This window comes from Helicoverpa zea, chromosome 15 (genome assembly GCF_022581195.2).
Source record: "Helicoverpa zea isolate HzStark_Cry1AcR chromosome 15, ilHelZeax1.1, whole genome shotgun sequence".
NCBI lineage: Eukaryota > Metazoa > Arthropoda > Insecta > Lepidoptera > Noctuidae > Helicoverpa > Helicoverpa zea.
The window spans coordinates 1677049-1698187 of record NC_061466.1 but is presented as its reverse complement, the minus strand read 5'-3'; the positions used below and the strand labels follow the sequence as shown (position 1 = coordinate 1698187).

The 21139-nt window shown below is 38.1% G+C and overlaps 2 protein-coding genes across 2 annotated transcripts in view; one reads left to right on the top strand and one right to left on the bottom strand.

Annotated features, from left to right (window-relative positions):
• Nucleotides 1-95: 95 nt before the first annotated feature.
• The window catches only part of LOC124637152 (ankyrin repeat domain-containing protein 29-like), a 41532-nt gene continuing 20488 nt past the window's right edge, over nucleotides 96-21139 (bottom strand). Inside the window, exons 9-11 of the mRNA XM_047173506.1 lie at nucleotides 17524-17593; nucleotides 17083-17187; nucleotides 96-1581 (exon numbers count right to left, since the gene is read on the bottom strand). Of these exons, the coding sequence (XP_047029462.1) occupies nucleotides 17162-17187; nucleotides 17524-17593 (96 nt within the window). The 3' untranslated portion in view covers nucleotides 96-1581; nucleotides 17083-17161. The remainder of the gene's footprint in view (nucleotides 1582-17082; nucleotides 17188-17523; nucleotides 17594-21139) is intronic.
• LOC124637197 lies at nucleotides 3029-10457 on the top strand. The gene is made up of 3 exons (XM_047173556.1): nucleotides 3029-9311; nucleotides 10080-10241; nucleotides 10351-10457. Exons 1-3 carry the CDS (start codon nucleotides 3029-3031, stop codon nucleotides 10455-10457), a joined length of 6552 nt encoding a protein of 2183 aa, XP_047029512.1.

Below are 21139 nucleotides of genomic sequence, written 5' to 3'. Positions count from 1 at the left end.
CTGACAAGACTGTCTAGCTATCCTCCTACTGTAACTGTTTAGCTGTAATTTCTTCATAACACTAATACAGGTATATAAATTAATAGACGGTACGATTTTTATAATAATCATATTTTTTTATTTTTGAATCATTTTAAATTACATTTTATAACTCGAGTAGGTAGGCCTTGTTAATAATATTTAAATAATGTACGATTAAAATTTAATGACATCGGGTAAGTACAATCGAAAATAGATCAGAAGTTAAAAATGTATGTAATTAAAATTAATGTTTATAATTTTTAACGATGTAATATAAAATAGAAGTTAATGTACATTATTATAATTATTATAAATCGTTTAAAGTTACGCCGATGGACAGGTATTACATTAGGTCAGATGATTTTAATTTAGAAATTACATCTAGATATATCTAATATTAATATTAGGCTCTAAAATTAAGAGGTCATGATACTTTTAGCACACATGAATTTTAATTATAGTTTAGCAGTTCAATATTCTGGACCATAGAGATAATGATAGCCACCTACACATTACAACTAAGTTAATATTTTGGCTTAGATTTTTATATTAAACGTGTTCTTTATAATAAATTAGTGTTACGGAAATTCTTATGTAGAGAATCGTCTAAATAAACTGTGTAAATTTAATTTCCACATTATTTTATTACAAAGCTTACACTAGGTCATTTTAATCTTATCACCGATGGACAGACATTTTTTACATAATTACATTAATTTACCTTTGTATTTAATATTAACGCTTGCGATGCGTTTCTTTCCTTAATTACAAAAGCGATTTTGGATGTGCACATTTTTTAATGTATGGAATATAATCCTACATTGCATGAATTCAATAATAGTGCAGAATATAGTGGATAATGTAATGAATGATTGAAATCGACAAGCGGATCGGGTAAGGCACTAGGATAGAAGCGAATATTTACAACAGATGATGCTAACTGCTTACTTGGAATTGACTTATTTGTTCCTTTGTATTGGAAGGCCTCATATCGAATTAATTACATCTAAGCAGCAGTGACATCTAGTCAGAGAGCAGACATTTTTGAGTGTTTAAATGGCTTGAAATAGGCAAAGGTAAAATAGCTTTTTATCATTATGATATGAACATCAAATTTAGGACATAGCAGGTACAATGGGGATATGGAACTTATAAAATAAACATCACACATATATTACATAAAAAGTTGATTGGAAATTCCAAATAATGTTATTTGAGCATAATATGGAAACAGCTAAATTTGTTATCACATCCAGAAAGACTGAAAAATCGAAATTATTTTAAGAAACACCGAATATTGAAAATGCATCAAGTATTGGCAAAACACGAGGCTAAAATACAGGCCGTGAGCCACTCAATTTCGGCGGGCTAGGTGTGTAGGCAGCGCAGGTATTGGCCTTGTGAGGGCTGCGGTAGTGGCCACGGCGGCCCAGTCTCATGGCGCGTTGGCGGAGTGGCGCCGCGCCGAGCAGTTGGCGCAGTCGCACGGCCGCGGCGCCGCGTCCTCCGGCACGTGCGCGTGCGCCGCGCGGTAGCATAGCTCGCGGTAGCGGGCACAACCTGCGGGGGGAAAACATACTTAGGATGCTGGAAGCAAAAAGAGGGGAATACCATGGTGTCCAACCATAATTATATTCTAGGCTTCTAAAAGTTCTCCGTCTGTAACTAGGGGAAGGGGTCTATGCCTATCCAGCACGGGAATTTAAGGACTTGCCCAGTGACCAGTGATAAAGCGGATCTGGGCATGCTAATAGGGATGATTAAGTAATTACTTGGTAAGTAATTGACAATAGGGCTTGAGTGAAAAGCTGATATAAAAACTTGAGCTTTTGCAAGGTTTCTTGGCATTATGATGTGTGCGTTACCCAGGCCAGATGTTGTCGAAAATGGTCATTTGAATCTTATAGATAACTAGCTGTTGCCCGCAACTTCGTCTGCGTGGGCAATATAGAATAGTCAAAATACTACTTATCCCGTAGGTGCATTCTTTCACGTGACAGTATAATTAGGATTAGCACTTAGCAGTCGCATAGATTCATTGATCAAGGTTGTGTTGTGGATGTGACCATTTATCTAAACAAAAGAAGTAAAGTTTGTGACGTTGTGAATATCTCTGGATCTAGTCAGCCAATTTGGAAAATTATTACGTATGGTGCGTAAGTAATTTTCACAGGAAACAGCTATAATCTATGTCTATATGCTTCATAGACATAATATTAGTAAACAGGACTGCGCATATAAACCCAAAAAACGAGCCGAGTGAAACAGTTAGTACGGAGGCTGTCTGTCCCTTTCTAATAGGGTGACTATGAGATTAAGCTATGTGAGACAAATCCGAATTTGCTAAGATTATTAAACGCAGATTGGTATTGAAGTTTTAACTTACGCAGTTTGTGACCTTAAGATACTTATAAAGGCTTTTAATAATTAGCGGGAATTAGCAGTATAAAAGCAGGAAGATTCGAAGTGAAGACTGTTTTTTTTTGTATTTCTACTTCATATATAGACTGCTGAGCCATTTATGTCGCCTTTCTTCATTTTTTGGGAAGCTATAACAATAGTACAACAGTTTTAAAATCCATCACCCATTGTTCGGAGTAACCGAACACCTTTACGCAAACACGTGAGCCTCGGCCCACAATTTTTAGCTTTTAGTGCATTTTCGGTCGTCATCGTACACGGGCGTGCATTCAACTAACATTTTTGTAACGATTTTCGTAAATAAACAAAGTTAACGATAATCGCGAGTTTCTCATCTCATTCAACATCAACAAACAACGCACATCCCCGAACATTGGTCCTTCGAGTGTTGCTGTGTTTTGGTGTCTACCAGTGTTTTGTGCTATCAAATCGACTGGCCTCCCAGAAGCGGGTCTCACCAGTCGGTTTGAGAGGTGCTTGTATCACAACAGCGAGTACCAGGGCACAGAGGGAATCAGCAATAACAGTATAGGGTGTGTGCGCTAACATTTTAACATTAACAACAACTTAATAACAAACAATAACAATGGAAGATCTTCTAACAAGACAAGCTGAGCTTACAACATTAATCGAGAGGATTTTCACTAACTTCAAGAAGGAGAACATGGAACGCAGGAAGCTAGTGGCTAAGAAGAAAGCAACAGAATTAAAACTTATGTTTCATGAGTATAAGGAGAATGATGATGTTTTGAAGGAGTGTAAAGATCGTTCTAGTGACTACTTCACAGGAGGTTACTTTATCGAAACAAGAAACTACTATCTGGAAGCATTAAACTTCATAGAACAGTACATAAAACAGGATGCTGGAGAAAACGTAACAACATCTAACAAAACTATAGAGAGTGTTGATCTAACAAAAATTATAAAGCAACAGGAAGAACATGCGGAGACTGTAACCAAGAGTACAGAAGAGAAGTCCGAAACCAACAACACTAACAATAAGCTAACCGAAAAACTGCGAAAACAAACAGCTAATTACAGAGCCTTCCAGCGTACCATATCGAACATCGACGTAGGTATTTTATTAGAACATTGGGAACTTGAAGATGCGATCAAAACATTGGAATCACGCTGGAAAATCATAGACTGTCTTCACTGGGAGATTGAAAGTGAATTGGAAGCCGAAGGTAAAGAAGAGTTGGAACTACTGTACGATAAATACGAAAAGCAATACCTCCGTTTGAAGAAGTCTATTAACTCTAAAATGTGGTCGGAAAAACATAGAGACAAAACAACACCTAACTTAGAAGTACCAACATTCAACGGCAGTTACAACCAATGGGTGTCCTTTAAGGATTTATTTTCGGAAGCTATCCACAACAATCCTTCACTATCTAAGGCGCAAAAAATGCAGTTTCTGAAGAGTAAGATTCGAGGAGAAGCTGAGCGTCTCATCCAACACTTGCCGATTAGTTCGGACAACTACACAGTTTGCTGGGATATCCTTAACCGCCGTTACAACAACAAAAAGCTTATATTTACATCTCACATCAACATGTTACTAGATTTACCAGTTTTAAAACATCAAGCATTAGCGCCAATCAAGAAGATGCATGACGTCACTCAAGAGTGCCTTAATGCAATAACAAACCTGGGTGTGGACATATCCACCTGGGACCCTTTACTTGTACATCTTTTGGATCAAAAGTTAGATGTTGACTCCCATTCCGAGTACATAGACTCGTTGAAAGATCGCCGTGAGTTACCGGTTCTCAAAGATTTTTTAGACTTTTTGGAAAAAAAGTTTACTGCACTAGAGTCATCTCGTCGCAAGAGCGAAACCTTGCCACAGAAATTTGGCAATCAATATTCTCAACAAAATCCATCAACATCATATGGAAAATTACCTTACCATCGAACAAACAATTATTTTAATTACAACAAGGGAAGCGCAGACAAACAAGTTATTACGAAATCAACATGCAACATAACTACAATAAAATGCCCATTATGCAACAACGGCCACGGACTTTATAACTGCAAAAGATTCTTGGAAATGTCCAGTGAACAGAAATTAAAAACAGTGAAGGAATTAAAAGTCTGCATGAATTGTTTATTTAGTCATAATGGCAATCCATGTAAATCACCTCAAACATGTAGAAAATGCTCGAAGAAACATAATACCATTATTCACGATGCCTGCAATATTGGGTACAACACATCGACTACAAATGTAGCAAAACAAAATGAAATTCAAAACCCTCACGTGCGTCAAAGTAATGAAAATGACTTATCAGCCGAGGTTTTGTTGTCAACCGCTATGCTGAAGGTTAAGGGTACTGATGGAACTTATCATGATATGAGAGCGTTAATAGACCAAGGATCGCAAGTTTCCTTAATAACAGAAAGGGCGGCGCAACAGTTAAATCTGAAAAGACAACATTGCAAAGGAACGGTTATTGGCGTTGGAGAAAAGGAAAATAGTGGAAAAGGGTTACTAAACATTCATTGCCGCTCGATCTACAGTGACTACGAGTTTCGAACTGACGTCATTATTATGAACAGCTTGATTGGAAACTTACCCAACAAAACATTCAAAAAGCCAAACTGGAACATTATTGAAAACATATCCCTCGCGGATCCCGATTTCTACATTAGTCGACCCATTGACATTTTGCTTGGAGCAGATGTTTATTCTTTAATTCTTTTAAGTGGCATGATAAAAGGGGACGAATCAACTCAGCCCGTCGTACAACAAACAAAACTTGGTTGGTTGCTATGTGGAACCGCCAAAACATACCAGTGCAACATAGTGCATAACATTGAACAGATACAAAAATTTTGGGAAATAGAAGAGATCAGTGAGCAGTCTCCTTTATCAGTACAAGATCAACAATGCATAACATTTTACAACGAAACTACAACACGAAAAGAAGATGGACGCTATGTCGTCAGGTTACCGTTAAAGGAAGACATAACAAGTAAACTTGGGTCTTCTAAACAAACTGCACTGGCACAATTTCGAACCTTGGAAAACAAATTTAAAAGGCAACCAAAATTGGCTCAGGACTATAAGAACTTCATGAATGAATATAAAACAATGGAACATATGATACCGACAACAATTAGTAACCAGACACCTGAGTATTATTTGCCGCATCATGGAGTTGAGCGTGTCGATTCTTTAACAACACAATACAGGGTGGTATTTAATGGTTCTCATAAAACAAACACAGGGTACAGTTTGAATGATCTCATGCATACCGGCCCTAATTTACAAATTGATCTACAAACACTTCTTTTAAAATGGAGACAGTATAAATATGCTTTTACGAGTGATATTGAGAAGATGTTTCGTTTTATAGCAGTAGATGAAAGAGATCAAAAGTATCAGAAAATATTTTGGAGAGAGTCTCTAGAACATCCTATTCAAACATTTTGCTTAACAACTGTCACATATGGAACCCGCGCCGCTCCATTTCTGGCAATAATGACTTTAAGAAAACTAGCAGCCGATGAACGTGAAACATACCCAGAAGCCTCAAAAGTTGTCGAATCAGCATTTTATATGGATGACCTTGTACATGGGACAAACACAATTGAAGATGGCAAACAGTTAATCTCGGATTTGAACGCACTAATGAAACTAGGTGGTTTTAACTTAAGGAAGTGGTCGTCGAATGAGAAAAAGCTACTGGATAACATTAAGAAGGACGGAAACAAATCAAACAATGAAGTATTTACATTTAAAACAGAAAACATTTCGAAAACATTGGGCTTATGTTGGAACTCAACAGAAGATAAATTAACATTTCAGTACAACACAAACAAACCTAAAGACAACACCAGAATAACAAAACGAACACTGTTATCGGAGATCTCAAAGGTCTTCGATCCGCTAGGTTGGATGGCACCTTTATCAACCAAACTTAAACTGTTGTTTCAAAGGGTTTGGAAGAAAAACATGAAATGGGACGATGAAGTGCCAATTGAAATTCAGAAGGAGTGGATCAAGATTAAAAGCGAGCTCGGCGCAATTAATCAATATGAGGTACCAAGATGGATACGCAGTCGCAAGGAAGATATCATAGAACTACATGGCTTCTGCGATGCGTCTCTTGTAGCCTTTGCTTGTGTCTTATACGCACGAGTCAACGACGAAACAGAGCCAGTGCTATTGGCCGCAAAAACAAAACTGGTACCTCACAAAAAAGCAGTAACATTACCCAGATTAGAGTTGAGTGGAGCACATTTATTAGCAAAACTTATGAAGAAAACACAGGATGCACTTTCGGAACATAAAACACAAATATATGGTTGGACGGACTCAATGGTCGTGCTTGGATGGATACAGGGCGAACCAACTCGATGGAAAACATTCGTCGCCAACCGAGTGCAACAAATAGTTGAAACAATACCGAGCACATGCTGGCGTTATGTAAAGTCGGGCGAAAACCCAGCCGATGTAGCGAGTCGGGGTTTATACGCACAACAATTAAGAGACAACATTTTATGGTGGCACGGGCCCTCATGGCTCACAACATTCGAAAATCAAGAACAAGAGACCCCAACCTACACAACAGAAGAAGAAGTAAGGTTAAATAAATCATGTACTGTTAAAGAACAAGAAGAAAACATTATTGAAACATTATTGCATAAACACAGCTCATTCAATAAAGTAAACAGAATAATTGCATGGTTGTTACGTGCATTTGCACCTAAGCGAACAGACATGCCATCATATCTCACATTACATGAACTTACTGCAGCAAAATTACTTATAATTAAAAACGTGCAACAAATGGAATTTAGATCGGAAATTGAATGTTTACGCAATAAGCAAAGACTAAGTACAAAAAGTAAAATATTAAATTTAAATCCATTCATTGACTCATCTGGTGTCTTACGCATTGGAGGCAGACTTGAAAACTCAACATTGAACATGGAGATGAAGCATCCAAAGATCATACCACGTGATAGTCGTCTGGCTGAGCTTTTAGTGGACGAAGCTCACAAACTTACCTTTCATGGAGGTCCTCGCCTTACTCTGGCCAATCTGAGGCAGCAGTATTGGATACCTGGAGGGAACAACGCTGTGAAAAAACGTCTGAGAAACTGCGTGATTTGTCGCAAAAACAACCCACAGCAACATCAACAGATAATGGGTGATTTACCCACTGCACGTACGGAGCCAGCCCCGCCCTTTTACCACACCGGAGTGGACTACACCGGTTTCGTTGAAATCAAGAGCAACAAAACAAGGAACGCAAGGTCGATGAAAGGTTACATTGCACTTTTTATTTGTATGGTCACAAAGGCCATACACCTGGAACTTGTAACAGATCTAACAAGTACAGCTTTTTTGGCGGCCCTAAGAAGAATGACGGCCCGACGCGGAGCCCCACGCTATATGTATAGCGACTGTGGAACCAACTTTGTGGGCGCTGATCGTATTTTACAACAAGAACACGAACAAGTGCAACAAACATTTGATAACAACTTCATGGGTATACTTGCTGATATGAACATTGAATGGCATTTTAATGCCCCGTCGTGGCCCAGTGCCGGAGGTTTATGGGAACGCGCGGTTCGCAGCTTAAAACACCACCTGAGAAGAGTGATTGGGTCACAAAAATTAACATTTGAAGAATACTACACAATACTAACACAAATTGAAGCCTGTTTAAATTCAAGACCCTTGTGCGCCCTAACAGAAAACATTGATGATCTTGATTACCTGTCACCAGCCCACTTTCTCACAGGCAGGGCAGGAGTAACAATCATAGAAACACCTGAAGATGGAAGAACAAGATGGTATTTGACTAATCAACTATTTCAACAAATATGGAAGAGGTGGAAGTCGGAATATTTGTCACAACTTAACGCACGAAACAAATGGTTAAAACCTCAGGATAACATTCAAGTAGGGAATTTGGTCATTATTCAAGATGAAAACTTACCAGCCGGGAAGTGGGCGATGGCTCGAGTAGTCGAACTGCACCCTGGGCGCGACGGATATGTACGTGTTGTTTCACTGAAAACTCAACATGGGATCATCAAGCGGCCAATAGTCAAATTGTGTTTATTACCTATTCGACCCGCGCAAGATGAACCTGAAACGAAAACTGATAACAAACAAACTAAACAAACAGGAAAGAAAGGAAACAAGAGGCACTGCATTTCCGCTACATTGTACTCCGTTGTGATGGCACTAACATTCTTTATGACTCTTATTTCAAATGCCTACGGAACAAGTAACATCACCCAACTGAACGAAAATCAAGCAATCTACTTTGATCCCATTGCCAAAATGCAACTCATACGACACCAGTGGACGTTGGTAGCCTACTACGATATGTCACCGTACTGGGAAGGAATAACTGCCTTCAAAAAATATTCAAGCTATCTGGAACAATCCTGCAATCGCATGAACAATACCAACAAATGTAACATGATTGTACCACAACAAAGTCACGAGTACACGGAGTTGCAGTATTATAACCAGCTGTTGCTGACACAACATTTCATAGAGCACTCCAGACGGCGTCGCGGGCTTATCAACGGCATTGGATATCTCGCCAATGGACTGTTCGGCGTATTAGATGAACGCTTCGCAGAACAGTACGCCCAAGACATTGAACTTATAAAACGAAACGAAGCACATTTGAAGAATTTGTGGAGTAATCAAACATCGGTAGTAGAATCTGAATACAACTTAATTAAAAGGATGGAGAAAATGGTTGCCATGCAACATAAAGTCATAAACAAACACCTGAACAGCCTTGATAAAGCTTTGAACACTATCCAAGCGGAAGTAAACGAAATAACAAAACAGCAAGAGTTTATTCTAACAGCAATTGCAGCGAACAGTATGCTTCAAAATCTGAAAAACATTCAAAACATGATGTTGGACACTATTTCTGATGTTTACCAGGGAAGAGTAAATCTGCATTTATTAACACCAAAACAACTACAACATCAATTGAATGTTATTTCTGGCTTATTAACAGGCGACGTTACTCTACCGATTGAAAACATTCACACAGATTTGAAACAAATATACGAACTTATGAAGATAAGAGCCAGAGTTACAGACAAGTATTTTATATTCGAGATAAAAATACCATTAATCAACAGAGAAACTTATGATCTCTATCACCTCATTGCAGTACCGAAGTTGTACAGAAAAAACATGACTCTCGCAATCACTCCAGTTTCAGATTACGTTGCCATTAACTTACAGAAAGACAATTATTCACCTATAACTACAGAAATATTACAGAAATGTATAACCAGAGGAAGCTCAACATACATGTGTGACTCAAACACACCGATATACAAGATGAAGTCAGATGAAGATCTTTGCATACTGGAGAGAAATAATGTATGCAAAACAAGCAGTGACGCGTGCAAAAGCCAGTTCATTTCATTAACAAAAATAAACACATATTTATATGTATGTTGCGAGCAGTGTCAAGTGCGAATCATATGCGGAGATCGGATTACGCCGCACATACTTATGCGCGCTAATGTCATTACTCTTGATAGCGATTGCGTAATGACAACAAACTCTTTTACAATACATGGACACAAACACTATGAGAGTCAATTTAAGGTCAAATATGATACTCAAACAGCAGTCCTGGCACCGATTAACCACATAATCAATCTGACTATTGATCAAGGATACGAGGACAATTTGGACAACCAATCAAATGAAACAGAAACAGTGCACAACAACTTGCTTAGAGAGATAGACTTGAAGTTAAAACAGTTGAAAGAAGAACAGAAATATGAAAGTATCACTTCAATGTCTAACCACGACATACATCACTATGCGGTTATCTACATCGTATTGGGGATAGTGGTTATCTTATGCGCTGTTTTCCTATATCGAAAATTATGTAGAAGCTGGAATACAACCCCGGAAGAGACGATCAACGAAGCTCAACCAATGCCCAGGACTTCTAGGATCAACAAACACCAATCGCAAGCTCAAGAAGAACACGAGATGAAAGAGTTTAGCAAACCCAGACCCGTGTTCCGTAAATTAGTTTTTAATAACGATTCGGAATAATATTTTTCTATTTTTGTTTAACATTGTATAATAATATTTTTTGTATTTTTGTTTATACTTTATACTTTTTTTGTAATGGATGCACACCCCAGCCTCCCTCATCTTTGCTGGTCGGGAATATGTTCGGAGTAACCGAACACCTTTACGCAAACACGTGAGCCTCGGCCCACAATTTTTAGCTTTTAGTGCATTTTCGGTCGTCATCGTACACGGGCGTGCATTCAACTAACATTTTTGTAACGATTTTCGTAAATAAACAAAGTTAACGATAATCGCGAGTTTCTCATCTCATTCAACATCAACAAACAACGCACATCCCCGAACACCCATATTTTCACTCATTACAAGAATTCATGGGCACCCTAGTTGTTTGGTTTACGAAAATGTTATTATTAGCTAACCTGTGGAACGATATATTGCAACCACCATAGGATTCACTTTTACTAGTATAAACGCAACATACAAAAACATACAAAAAATATAAACAAAATTTTAAATGCTGATTACGCGCCAAGAATGTTCAGGGTTACCGCTAGAAAAAAAATATGTTGTTTATGTTTTAAGAATAATAATTTATATAAATAATTTATTCGTATAATAAATTAATGCGATTTTTATTAATTTGTTGACTTTCAATTGTTAAAATAAGATAAAAATATATGTGATTCAATTGTTTTTTTGGGAAGACAAAACTGTTGATCACAACATTTTTTTATGCTGGCAAGGTGTTAGAAAGAGACAAACGGCCTCCGTTCTAACTATCCCTCTCGGCTCGGATTTGCCTCTGTGTATTATGCAACAAATTTAGTACATTATTGCGTTGGAATAGAGTTCAATTTCGTAAATATATATTTCGAGCGTGCGCAATCTTGTTTATTATATTACATCTATGATATGCTTTGAGTCTGACAAAGCTGTCATTTGTACATTTTCTGCAGCTGCTGCGACTAATCAGAAGCCAGAAAGTCTGTCAGTCTTACCATGGATATCGTCTTGTGTAGTTGACTGGATTGAAGATAGGTAGATAGGTAGTCGCTCCAAGCAAAATATTGGTACTCAAACAGATTCGGTGACTGGAAGCCAACACCAACATAGTTGGGGAATAGCTGGATGGATGATAAAATGAGTCATCATCATCAGTAGGCGCATAGGGTAGGATAGTTTCACTACTGGGGAGAAACACTTGTATGACGGGGATTTTCTGTGCACTTACTCACTATGATAAGGCTGACCCCACATTAGGCGTGCGTGATCCTCGGGCGTGTGAGTAGCGCGGGCGTCGCGAGCGCGCTGCGTGAACGTCGCGTTTTGCTGCCCTACGGCCTGTGTGAAGAGTGCAAGCGACGCGCTCGCGGCGAGCACGCGGCGCTCGAGTTGCGTTCTTACCCCTTCGCTCGCTATCCCCGCCGCCCGCTAAACGCCTTAGCAGTTAAACGTCAAGGAGAGCGGCGCGTGGAAGCCGCGAGCGCGCTGCAAATGCCGCAGGGCAGCAAAACACGACGGTCACGCAACGCGCTCGCGACGCACGCGCGGCGCCCGCGCTACTCACACGCCCGAGGATCGCGCACGCCTAGTGTGGTGGCCTAAGCCGGGACTCCACCGAAATGTTTGCATTAGTTCACGAATAGGCAAAATGTACGTATCTGTGCGAGTCCACTTCATCTGTTCGTACTTGAAACCTGCAGTTTTGCCAAGATTTTCAAAATGTACGCTCGCAATTTGCCATTTCTTGGTGGAGCCAGCAAATCAAAAGAAACATAAGTGTTGTATACTGTGCGTCACTACCGCACACCGGGAAAATTTCGCTATTTCGGAGGACGTTTATATACCATATTTTGTGTCACACGTAAACAGGACGACAGTAAGTATCCACCGATACACTGTCAAAGATCTGATGAACAAACAAATCAGACCTGACTTGGTCACCTGGGGCCAATCAGAGCTCTATGAAGCGATCATACGCTTTGGCTCCTACTGTTATTGTGGTTTCTGAAAATTTAATCACCTCATTCAACGATGAATGTAATTCTGATGGTACTATTAAGAACACTTGCTTAGCGCAGAAGCTGACGTTAGCAGGTCAAGTCTTTTGACTTCTCGAATAGGATACCATTGGTTTTTGTGCAATGCACACCTGCAATGCATTCTGGATTAGGATAGGATATAGGTGGATAGGATTTGCAACAGAGAACAATTCTATCTTTGTGATTAAATGACATCAAACGTAGTTTTATATAAAAGGTGTTTTTTTAGACTTGGCTCGGGTCTTACTGAGACTGTTCGTAATCGTGAACAGTGTATTTGCGATCAGAAGTTGAAAGTAAACTTGTCTCTGGTATGCGGCGCGTAATTTGTACGTTTTCAGACGCATAAAGCATTTTACGTGTGTATGGTATTAAATCGAGAAAGCTCCCATTTCTTATCTGCACTTTGTATCTGGGCTTGTTTTTAAAGCTACAGAATCCTACATTACCTACCTCACGCTTAGCAGCGCCTGCGAGAGATAGATCCTCATTTCTTCTAGGATTAATTTTACATATTTTGCATCAGAAAAAATAATTAAGGTCTACTTAATACTACTCACTCAAAGTAATTTGTTTTAAGGCCACCACATTGGTGGAAGATAAGCTAAACTATGTTTATGAAAAAATCCTGATATTAACTCCATCTGTAACTTTAGATAATTAGTTGTGCGGCTTCTGTAATTGTTGCGCACATTTTTAAAGGACATTGGGCAGATTGGTATACCCCACCAATAGCGATGTCATACATATCATTGGATAGGCCTTTTTATGTAGAACAACATTTACTATGACAGCTTTGCTGAAATGTTTGTCCGTTCTGAGATATAGATAAAAAACTGTGCAAAAGTTAAACTAAAGTTAACTTAATAATCTATTGATATCTCAAGTTTTTAGAGGAAAAACTAAGTTCCACTAAGTGTAAGTCTCCTGAGTCCTACCTGTTGTGCCCGTTAGGGTCCATAATTGTTACTATTATTTAGCATTACCTTATACTGTACCAACTGGATATTGGGCATAATGATAAACCCCACCAATAACAAAGTCATATATATCGTTGGACAGGTCTTTCTAACTGGAACAACATTTACTATGACAGCTTTGTTCTATTGTTTGTCCGTTCTGTGATATGGCTAAAAAACAATGCTAATCAACACTTTAATCTGATTTTCTTTGAAAAATAACACCAATGTCTTTCTTTTTTTTATTTTTTTATAATCATTATGTAAGTCGTGGTGGCCTTGTCGGTAAAGAACCAACCTCTCAAGTGTGCGGTTTCGGTTCCAGGTCAGACAAGTACCAATGCAACTTTTCTAAGTTTGTATGTACTGTCTACCTAAGTATATCTTGGACACCAATGACTGTGTTTCGGAGGGCACGTTAAACTGTAGGTTCCGGCTGCCATTGAACATACTTGGCTGTCATTGCGGGTAGTCATAATTCAGTAAGTCTGACACCAGTCTAACCAAGAGGTATTGAATTGCCCGGGTAGCTGGGTTGAGGAGGTCAGATAGGCAGTCACTCCTTGTAAAACACTCAGCTGCATTCGGTTAAACTAAAAGCCGGTCGAATCAATATTTTTTATGTACTTTAGAATGAGAAAGATTTCATGATCATGAGAAAGAGAAACTCTTGTTTGTGTAACAGCCACATATGTCGATCGATCATAAGGATCATAAGCAAACGCTTGGTGCGGTCGGTTCATGGTCGTGCATGGATAACAACAGAAGACAAAGAGACTGGCAACCAATCTTACCAAGGGGTAAAGAGTTGCCCAGATTACTGGGGTAAGGAGATCAGATAGGCAATTACATCCGGTTAGACTGGAAGCCGACCGCAAGATAGCTGGGAAAAGGCTAATAAGATCATATTGAATTATTTAAATGAACAAAGTAACGTATGAACGAAATGTGAGTATTATTCTTATATTCATATCTTCTATTTCATTCCGCAATGTACAGTATAAGGTGGAACTACTAAATATAGTAACAAATGCAGACTCACAGCAGGTACTTAGTACATCGAAGACATACATAGATTTTCCTTTAAACACTTAATCTGCATTAATTTTAAGTTTGTATTTTATCTATATATCAGAACGGACAAACAATAGAACAAAGCTGTCATAGTAAATATTGTTCCAGTTAAAAAGACCTATCCATCGATATGTATGACTTTGTTATTGGTGGGGTTTATCATTATGCCCAATATCCAGTTGGTACAGTATAAGGTTGAAATGCTAAATAATAGTAACAATTATGGACCCTAACGGGCACAGCAGGTAGGACTCAGGAGACTTACACTTAGTGGAATTTAGTTTTTCCTCTAAAAACTTGAGATATCAATAGATTATTAAGTTAACTTTAGTTTAACTTTTGCACAGTTTTTTATCTATATCTCAGAACGGACAAACATTTCAGCAAAGCTGTCATAGTAAATGTTGTTCTACATAAAAAGGCCTATCCAATGATATGTATGACATCGCTATTGGTGGGGTATACCAGGTCCCATATATTTGTGCCCATTGTCCTTTGTTGCGCTTATAGTTTTTTAATTATTTCACAAAAACATTTCCTGCTGGCGTAACGTTACGCCAGCCAGACCTTTTTCAAATGGGAATATTTAAATAAATATTGCCTATAAAATTAGTTGTCTAGATAAAGTAAATGTTGTGCCATATTTTGTATTTGTTCTTTCTTCGGTTGCGAAGTTAATCGAGATTTTGCTGGGGTAACGTTTCTGGTTTTGCTAGATCTTTGAAATGGTTAAGCGGATTCTTATCATATTTTGTACATGACTTCCTAGGACTTAGTTTAAATTTGTTCGGTAATAATAAAACCAAAATAATGTATATCTTAAAGGTTATTCATTAAATGAAAAAACATTTCAAATGGTCCCAGCACTCTCAATAAGAAGTCTAAAGACTTACTTTAAACGTTATTTTTAACCGACTTCCCAAAAAGGAGGAGGTTATCAATTCGGCCGGTATATTTTTTTTTTTTTTTTTTTTTTCTATGTATGTACATCGATTACTCCGAGGTTTATAGACCGATTTACGTGATTCTTTTTTTGTTCGACTCGGAATAGCTGCCAGTTGGTCCCATAGTCATCAGGTCAGGATCTGATGATGGAAACCCTGAGAAATCGAGGGCAACCTTCGAAAGTTGTAGGCATACATAGGGTAAAAACTTGACACTCAGGTGTACGCCTAAAAGCACTATTCAACAGTGAAGATTTGGAGCTGATCTGATGATGGAAACCAGAGAGGGTCGAGGGAACTCGACAACTGAATATGTAAACTACCTCGTGTTTGGGCTTAAATTATTTGTATTGACAAGACCTTTGCAACAGTCAAGGTTTGGAGCTGACCTGATGATGGAGACCAGAGAAAGTCGAGGGAACTCGACAACTGAATATGTAAAATACCTCGTATTTGGACTTATATTCTTTGTATTGATGAGAACTTCCCACTTGTATGGATAGTGACAACTATTCGTATCACTGAAAAGCTTTAAATAAAAAACTTTTTTACAAAAAAATTAAACCGACTTCCCGAGACACTAAAAAGCAAAAAAAAAAAACTATTTTTAGGTGCATCGGCCTAGAAGTCGGTGGCAAAATTAACTTAGTAACATCCATAAGACACCGACTTCTAGGCCGATGCACCTAAAAATAGTTTTTTTTTTTTGCTTTTTAGTGTCTCGGGAAGTCGGTTTAATTTTTTTGTAAAAAAGTTTTAAAGCTTGTAACTGCCTTCAAATGTATGTGAAGTTTCATTAGTATCCTGTAAGTATTTAACAAGTTATGATGATATTCAGTTCTTCACGAGCACGGTCTTGATGCGCGCGGTATTATTTGGCCACTAGATTGGATATATGAACTGAATGTTATGTTAATAATTAGTTATATAGATCAGTTGTATGTCAGTAAAATTTCAGCTCAGTACATTGGATAATTAATGAGATAATACGATTAAAGTCATTAGGAAGTGAATGACCGTGGTAACCCGACCAAGTTTAGGTGGTTACGAAAAAGCGAAACTGCATTTTTAATGCCCTAAGTAACGTGTAGTTGGCCATTGACATTAACGTTAACGCTAACGCAGATGTAGCAGTAGCATTACAGAAGCCGCACAACTAATTATCTATAATGCTACTGCTCCATCTGCGTTAGCGTTCCTCACATGTCCTACACTCGTCCTAGGACGAGTTCCTTGCATGCGTGCAATGAGATTGCATTAATGTAGCCAACATCACTTAGCGCGCTAAGCTACGCACTAAAACCCTTTGATGTGTCCAAAAAACCGACACCCGAGTTATCGCTTAACGTTTAATGCTATTAATAATGCCATTAAAACGTTGGCCACATCTGCGTAACGCCAAAATTTAACGCGTTAAGACGCAGGTGGAGCAGGAGCATAAGATTCAAATGACCATTTTCGACAACATCTGGCCTGGGTAACGTACACCATTTGATATCAATGACCGGGCATTCTTTCGTGAAGAGTAGTAAACAACGCCATCTATCGAAGTAGACAGGTACCTGTGGGTGGCAGTGCAAGCCTGGTGTCGGCCGCGAAGCCTCGCTGAGCCAGCCGGTCGAGGAGAGTGCTGGCCGACCATCACCTCTCATTGTTGTGCTCCACGCCTGGAATTCAAAAATTACTTATAAAAGGCAATTTTACGCCAAATCAATTATAGATTCGCTTTAGATTCTTGAAACAGAACTCTGTGGTAAGGTTTGTACCTACTCTATGTATCTAGGTCTTATCTACATATGTAGGTAGGTAAGTAAGAGTAGGAAGAATATTGAAGATACATTTGGTTCATTAGAGAAATGAAAAATATTGATTTCTTCAGAAGCAAAGCATAAAAAACCTAGTAATAAAATTAAGAATTTGAACAAATTGAATAGCAAAGATACAAATATCTACTAATTAATTACATAGGTAACTACTCATGAAAAGAAAGACACATTACCTACCTTCACTGGGGGCGGGAGAGTGGCCCCTGGACCTGTCATCAGCACGCGGCGACGCTGAGCCGTCAGATTCCTGAAAATATGAAATAGCAATCTTTAAAACTTGTGGAAAGTGCATAATAAAGTAAGTAAACATTTAGGTCTGCACATGCATGTGGACATGACATGGCCATCCCACCTAATCGCATGTGCACTGTGCCCTGAAACTTGTTCACTGCAACTTTCTTTAATTTCCGAACGCATCTTTTCTTACATTTCATTCTTCCGCGACCGCACATTATGAGTTGGCTATCCTTTCCTTTCCCCCCTCTCCCACTACAATATAAAGAGAAGGAAGACTCCCGGCATGCCTACTGCAAAACCGCAGCCGGAACTGTTCCGCTGATTCAAGTTTTTCGAATCACCCCGACACCCCTCCGCAATTTTATGTGAAAATAATTAATCAACCACACCACTCCATTATTAAAACCGTATAAATCAGTGTAGGTATTAGGGTAGCCGGCACACAAGAACTAACACAACATCCATCCAGCACATGTAGGTCCCTTTTCTTTCACCAACTATCTTGCTCACTCCATAAAGTAAATAACCACTAGAGAGCGCACTCGCCAATTTCTTCTAAGAACACAACTCACCGCTACGGGCCGGGGGACGGGGCATAATTCGCGGCTACTATTGGTCAGTTCAAGGTCGAGTTGCACGAGTACGCTCAGCAAGGGATGGCTCTCTTTCAATTAAAAAAACAATCGATAAAATATATTTCATCGTAGTAATAAATACTCAAAAAAAAAAAGTATAAGAATATTTAATAAAAATCAGTCTATTACAAAAAAGAAATCCGTACAAGAAAATTATTGATTCTTAAAATGTATTAATTTAGTATACATTGTTGGAATCGCTAACTAAATAAACGTCGGAATTGTTTTAAATATTCTAAACAGTCGGGGGTGAAGTGCCTTGAGTAAACAACGCTGTATTTTGTTGGAAACCAATTTTCCCTATTGATAGTACCTCTCTTTTATTTCTGGAATCTTCGGAAATCTAAAATGATTTTTTTTTTCGATTACCTGTTTTATTCGACAGTTAATTTACTCATTGGCCAAAATTAAACATATTTTTGATTAAATGTAAATGTACTATTATCGATATCCACTTCATCTTTAAAGGTAACAACCCAAAGGACAATGGGCGATTCCGGTCCAAATGTCCACCACGAACGAGACCTATATGGCTAGACAGCCCGTTAAATATAGAACATTTTTTGTTATGAAAGTAAAAAAAAATATAATGCCAGAAAAAAGTTATAGCAAAATCAAATAAAACATTTTATAGATGTTTTCAATTTCATTTTTTCTATTATTTTTCGTGATTTTCGTACTTTCTGTAACTTCTGACGAAATAGAATTGTTCATTATTAGAGAGAAGACACCACCAGTTACATCGAACTTTCTTAGATCCAGGAACCGCTGAGTATATTCAAGCACTTCTGGCGCCTCTATTGGTTAGTGATTCGTACATCCATCGGGCAAAAAAATATGGGGTGTTTATATGCAAATGTGTCTTACTCGTCTTAGTTTTAGATAAATTGTGGAAATGGAAGTGGAATAAAATAAAAAATGATAATGATAACATACAAAAACTACCGAAAATTAAGAAAACATTTTTAGCTATAACTTTTTTTTGGCATTGTTTTTTTTTTACTTTCTTAGTAAAAGTTACTCTAAATTTAGTGGACTATTTAACTATATAGGTCTCGTTCGTGGTGGACATTTGGACCAAACTTCATACATTCTTGCCCAATCTCCTTTCTTCGATAGAAATACAAAGGGCAAGAAAGAGATGGACGTATTAGAATTTCTTAATGAAAGAAAGGGACTTTCCCAAAAGACATCAACGAGCGGGCGCGCGGTTCACCAACCACCAATTTAAATAGACCCCTGTGGTATTTTCGTAATATAATTAAATCAAAGCCTTTTGGTATTGATACTTAGCGATGAAAAGTAATGCCATCCCTTTTGTAACTAGATGTCCTGGATTGTTTTTTGAACCATTTCACCGCTCATTTAGGCATCTTTAAATTTTTTTACTTAATTAAATCCACAATAATTTAGCGTGTACGCAGGTCATAGACTTGGCCACAACTAAAGCTTTTTACTAGGATTGTAGCCTTATAATGCTCCTGCTCCACCTGCGTCTTAACGCGTAAAATTTTGGCGTTACACAGATGTGGCCAACGTTTTAATGGCATTTTATACAAATGGCATTATTAATAGCATTAAACGTTAAGCGATAACTCGGGTGTCGGTTTTTTGGACACATCAAAGGGTTTTAGTGCGTAGCTTAGCGCACTAAGTGATGTTGGCTACATTAACCCTTAAATGCATAGAGTCCCAAAAATGAATCAATAACTTTTTGCGCGGATATCCGACAACAGTTTTGATATCGATACATTTGGCTGAATGGTAATGATTCCTTCGTCCATTGACTAATCAAAAATAAACTAAAATAATGACATTTGACTTCAATATTTGTATCTTTCTGACGTTTTACCAATTGGCGCGCATTTTTGATAGCGGATTCATTTACGTACTTTTGGAAGTGGATTATTTAGAAATATTTTGGTGTATTCGTTAAATAAAAAATATTTTCTACAGGTAAGGCTCTTATTTATTAATTTGCTAGTACTTTTGTCCATATTCCGTAACTATCATGTGTATGGAGGGCTTATTTCGTGTTGATGCAAAAATGGGACAACATGCACTAATGGTATTATTACGACATATATTTAGTACCATGCTTCCTTTTTTGGTTTGTTGCTTTTGTTTTGGTGTGGTATGCATGTGGTCTATAATTTTGTTATAGATATGTCTGAAAATAATCGGAGAGACGCTGAAGTTGAATTTTGGTTGCGGCAGTTGGAAGATGGCGCTATTTCTGAAGATGATTTGGAATCAGATGGCGATGATCTCGATTTTTATCCAACCCAACAAGATTTGTTAGATGTTTTGGAAAGTGATGATGACGGCGCTGCGGGCAATAATAATACTCAAAACGACGAAGTTCTTCCCGATCCTCCTTTGATTGTAGACAATGCTCAACCATCAAATAGTTGTATTATACCCATGCAAACCTTAGATATTCAGAGACTGATATGGAAAAGACAGCCGATGATATATAATGAAAATCTAACTACATTTCGTGGCTCAGAAGAGATTAGGCATATAGATGCATATAGATTAGGATATAGATTATAATATATATATATAGATATATATATAGATTAGAATATATATATAGATTAGCATATAGATTTATTTAATCTATATGCATGCATGCATATAGATTAGGCATTTTCTGGCAGAGTTTAGGACAGAGCTTGCTGATGTACTATGTACTTATGGTGACGTGAGTCCACCCACTAGAGGACGTCCAAGTAACAGTAGTATCGTTGCCGCAGGACCTCAAGCAAAAAGAAAAAAAGGATGCCAAGTTTTACCGGCTGTTGACGTTCGTCGTGATAATATTGGTCACAACCAAGTAAAAACTGAAAGTCGCATGAGATGCATGAGGCCTGGATGTAAGCTGCAAAGTTTTATAAAATGCACAAAATGCAATGTAT